At 36.9% G+C, this 5,000-nt stretch overlaps 1 protein-coding gene across 5 annotated transcripts in view; it reads left to right on the plus strand.

Annotated features, from left to right (window-relative positions):
* The window catches only part of LOC135220654 (neuroligin-2-like), a 208,073-nt gene that overhangs the window by 169,017 nt on the left and 34,056 nt on the right, over window positions 1–5,000 (plus strand). For all 5 annotated transcript variants that reach the window (XR_010315744.1, XR_010315745.1, XM_064258007.1 and 2 more), the window contains one exon: window positions 690–784. Coding sequence is in view for 3 of the 5 variants with exons in the window: in XM_064258007.1 (XP_064114077.1) it covers window positions 690–784 (95 nt within the window). In the remaining 2 variants the exon portion in view is untranslated. The remainder of the gene's footprint in view (window positions 1–689; window positions 785–5,000) is intronic.

Raw genomic sequence — 5,000 nt, forward strand, 5'->3', positions numbered from 1 at the left:
TATATATATATATATATATTATATATCTATATATATATATATATATATATATATATATATATATATATAGTTATACACACACTAACAGGACCTCACAGAAACTTGTGGTATCAAAAGCGGAGATATTTTTTTGAATAAATATCTCCTCTTGATACCATCCAGTTTTTCAATAAGGTCCTGTTAGTAATTGTGTTAATACATAGTACAATTGTATGAATGATAAAATTAACATATAATATATATAGATATATATATATATATATTTATATATATATATATATATATATATACACGTAGAGAGAGAGAGAGAGAGAGAGAGAGAGAGAGAGAGAGAGGGAGAGATGCGAGAGAGAGAGAGAGAGAGAGAGAGAGAGAGAGAGAGATTATTTTCTTCTGACCCTTTAAGAGTAACTCATTTTGACAAATGCAAACCTCCACTGTATATTTTTACTTTCAGACATATTCTATCTTCCATTATGCAAATGATAATCCTATTTAACAACTTCCTTAATTAAGTGAACTGACATTTAGTTAATACTGTGAAACAAATCCATCGTATCATATCATACTTTCTCACAAGAAAGCCCCAAGTTTTCTTGTGCGCCTCAGAAAGAAAAATTTCAATATTGCTGCACCCTATTGCTAAGAGGAAACAACTCATAAATTATCATGTCTTTTATCTTTCACAGGGATCCCAACTTACCCAGAGAATCGCCCTCGCCTGGTTTCGCAGCTGTGGCTTGGCCCAGATATATCCCAGAGTCGAGAAAATACCTCAGAATTGGTGAGAAGCGTCCCAACCTTTTTGGGCACTTGTGTGTGTGTTGGCGTATGTATGTTTGTGTTTTGTACGTGTGTGTGAGTTTGTATGTATACAACTGCCTACTGATAATCTTGGGTATGTGTGTACGTGTAGTTGGTGAGCTGTCTTACTTTATCCTCTTTGGCTACTCGTACGAGCTTTTGCGTACGTACGTATGTTTCCGTGTATGTGCGTGTAATTGTGTGTGTAACCACCTATTAATAATCCTTAGTCTGTATGTACGTGTGCGAGAGTAATTTCATATTCCCTATCAATATTCTTGAGTGATAGTGTGCGTTTTTTATTTTGCTTTATTTTGATTTTGAACTTTAGTACTGTACCTTTTCCATTATTATTATTATTATTAGTAGTAGTAGTAGTAGTAGTAGTAGTAGTAGTAGTAGTAGTAGTAGTAGTAGTAGTAGTGGTGGTGGTGGTAGTAAGGTGCATTTACATACTTTCCATTTAGATGCATTATCGAGAATGACATGTTCACAGACATAAGGAAATTATTGGTTGGTTTCAAGAGATCCTTTCTATGCAATATAGCACAAGCAATGCCTTCTCAGTAAATGATATTCAGTCATTGCTTGATTTTAAATACAGCATAAAATGATCAAGACAGCGAGAAATTAATTTATGTAGGTATTTTATTAATTATTTTATTTATTTATTTTTACTGCAGTAAATATCACGTATTGAAATATTTTACCAATAACCACAACAAGGAGAAATATAGACGTCAGAAAATGATTGTGTTAATAAATATCATTAAAGTGAATAGGTAGAATAAGAATGTTAATGTTTGTTTGTTTACATGGAAACGTGTGGTAATAATTAAATCATAAGAATTACATAATAACCAGTTAAATTTTAATGAGATATGAAAAGAGCCTAAGTATTTTGTTTCAATTCGCGAAAAAATGAGTAGTCACTCAAAGAGATATTATTGTATTGTAATGATGGAGTGCTTAAAAATAGACTCTAGGAAACAAGAATTAAAACAGTCATTGGTTGGTTGACAAAATGAGATATTTAAAAGAGGATATTAATAATAAAAACAAATATAAACTAAGGAAATGAAGGATAGGTTTTAGCCAGAGCACCTTAATGAAGCATGCAAAAGATTGATAAATAAATGAATTTTACAATAAAAAATTGCAAACGCTGGTGTTCTGTACGATGGAGATAAAGGCATTACTACTTAAAACAGAGCACCTTGTACTTTGAACATTTATTCATATTTTTACTTATTTGTCAATTTATCAATTTGTCTTTTTTTTCCAAATAGCAGATCTCCTCTCTTTGTATTTCTGATTATCTTTTGTAACTTGAATTTCAAGTCAATGGCCCTGTAGGCTTGTTCCATATAAATTGAGTTTATCTTCAGATTAATAATAATAATAATAATAATAATAATAATAATAATAATAATGAAGCAAACCCTCTCTCAAGCATACTTTATTAAAAGTAATGGCCACTTCAGCAGCGTTACGCTTGTAGAGATTCTTCTCTGTTTTTCGAATAGCGGCTTTTTCAGTAATACTTAAACAGACTAGTAGAACGCCTATGGAGATCATTTTCAAATGCAGGGTCAAGATTAGTGTATATATTGATATTTCAGTTTTCACAGATAAACTATGATATTCATGGTCATCAAAGAGAGAGAAAGAGAGATACACCGTGAATGACTTTGATGACTATGATATCATAGTTTATCTGTAAAAACTGAAATATAAATATATACACTAATCTCGACCCTACATTTAAAAATGACTCCATAGGCGCTCTACTAGCTTGTTTAAGTAGTACTGAATAAGCCGCTATTCGAAAAATAGAGAGCATCTCTACAAGCGTAACGCTGCTGAAGTGGCCATTACTTTTAATAAAGTATGCTTGAGGGAGGGTCTGCTTCCTAAGAATTATTATTATTTTTTTTTTTTTTTTTTTTTTTTTTTTTTTTTGCTCTATCACAGTCCTCCAATTCGACTGGGTGGTATTTATAGTGTGGGGTTCCGGGTTGCATCCTGCCTCCTTAGGAGTCCATCACTTTTCTTACTATGTGTGCCGTTTCTAGAATCACACTCTTCTGCATGAGTCCTGGAGCTACTTCAGCCTCTAGTTTTTCTAGATTCCTTTTCAGGGATCTTGGGATCGTGCCTAGTGCTCCTATGATTATGGGTACGATTTCCACTGGCATATCCCATATCCTTCTTATTTCTATTTTCAGATCTGATACTTATTCCATTTTTTCCCTCTCTTTCCTCCTTCAACTCTGGTGTCCCATGGTATTGCGACATCATGAGTGATACTTTCTGCTTGACTTTGTCAATCAACGTCACGTCTGGTCTGTTTGCACCGTATCACCCTATCCGTTCTGATACCATAGTCCCAGAGGATCTTTGCCTGATCGTTTTCTTATCACTCCTTCAGGTTGGTGCTCGTACCACTTTATTACTGCAAGGTAGCTGATGCTTCTTGCACAGGCTCCAGTGGAGGGCTTTTGCCACAGAATCATGCCTCTTTTTGTACTGGTTCTGTGCAAGTGCCGGGCATTCACTTGCTATGTGGTTTATGGTTTCATTTTTCGTATTGCACTTCCTACATATGGGAGAGATGTTATTTCCGTCTATCGTTCTTTGAACATATCTGGTTCTTAGGGCCTGATCTTGTGCCGCTGTTATCATTCCTTCAGTTTCCTTCTTTAGCTCTCCCCTCTGTAGCCATTGCCAATTGTCATCGCTGGCTAGTTCTTTAGTCTGTCTCATGTATTGTCCGTGCATTGGTTTGTTGTGCCAGTCCTCTGTTCTGTCTGTCTTTCTCCTGTCTCTGTATATTTCTGGGTCTTCGTCTACTTTTATTAGTCCTTCTTCCCATGCACTCTTTAGCCACTCGTCTTCACTGTTTTTCAGATATTGCCCCAGTGCTCTGTTTTCGATATTGACGCAGTCCTCTATACTTAGTAGTCCTCTCCCTCCTTCCTTTCGTGTTATGTATAGTCTGTCTGGGTTTAGTGCTTTGTGTATTGTCATATGTTTCCTGGTTTTCTGATCTATGCTGCGGAGTTCTGCCTTCGTCCATTCCACTATTCCTGCGCTGTATCTGATTACTGGCACTGCCCATGTGTTTTATGGCTTTTATCATATTTCCGGCGTTGAGTTTTGACTTGAGTATCGCCTTGAGTCTCTGCATGTATTCTTTCCTGATCGGTGCCTTCATCTCTTGGTGTTTTATATCCCCCCCTCCTTCCATTATTCCCAGGTATTTGTATCCTGTCTCGTCTATGTGTTTGATGTTGCTCCCATCTGGTAGCTTTATCCCTTCAGTTCTCGTTACTTTGCCTTTTTGTATGTTGACTAAGGCGCATTTTTCTATTCCAAACTCCATCCTGATGTCCCCAGATACAATCCTTACAGTCTGGATTAGGGTATCTATTTCCTTGATGCTCTTACCATACAGCTTGATGTCGTCCATGAACATCAGATGGTTGATTCTGTTGCCTCTTTTCTTGAGTTGGTACCCGGCATCCATCTTCTGTAGTACTTTTGTCATGGGAATCATGGCTACTACGAAGAGTAGTGGGGACAGTGAGTCGCCCTGGAAGATCCCTCTCCTGATATTAAACCTCTGCTAGTCTTATTCCAGAGCTTGTAAGTATTGGTATTCCAGTTGCGCATTGTATTTTTGAGGTAGCTGATGGTGTTTTCCTCTGCCCATATATTTTCAGGCATTCTATTAGCCATGTGTGTGGTATCATGTCGAAGGCTTTCTTATAGTCTATCCATGCCATGCTTAGGTTGGTTTTCCTTCTCCTACTGTTCTTCATTACCATTTTGTCTATCAGGAGCTGGTCTTTTGTGCCCCTACACTTCCTTCTGCAGCCTTTCTGTTGGTGGGGGATGGTGTTTGTCTCCTCTAGGTAGTTGTATAGCCTTTCACTGATGATACCTGTTAGTAATTTCCACATTATTGGTAGGCAGGTGATAGGCCTGTAGTTACTGGCTATATTTCCCTTACTCTTGTCTTTTTGTACTAAGGATGTTCTTCCTGTGGTCATCCATTTGGGTGCTTGGTGATTTGAGATACAATGCTGGAGTTGTTCTGCTATTCGTGGGTGTAGGCCTTGAAGTTTTTTCAGTCCAGTATCCATGGACTTCATCGGGACCTGGGGCTTTCCAGTTTGGCATTTTCTTTAGTT

Source organism: Macrobrachium nipponense, chromosome 2 (genome assembly GCF_015104395.2).
Source record: "Macrobrachium nipponense isolate FS-2020 chromosome 2, ASM1510439v2, whole genome shotgun sequence".
Taxonomy (NCBI): Eukaryota; Metazoa; Arthropoda; class Malacostraca; order Decapoda; family Palaemonidae; genus Macrobrachium; species Macrobrachium nipponense.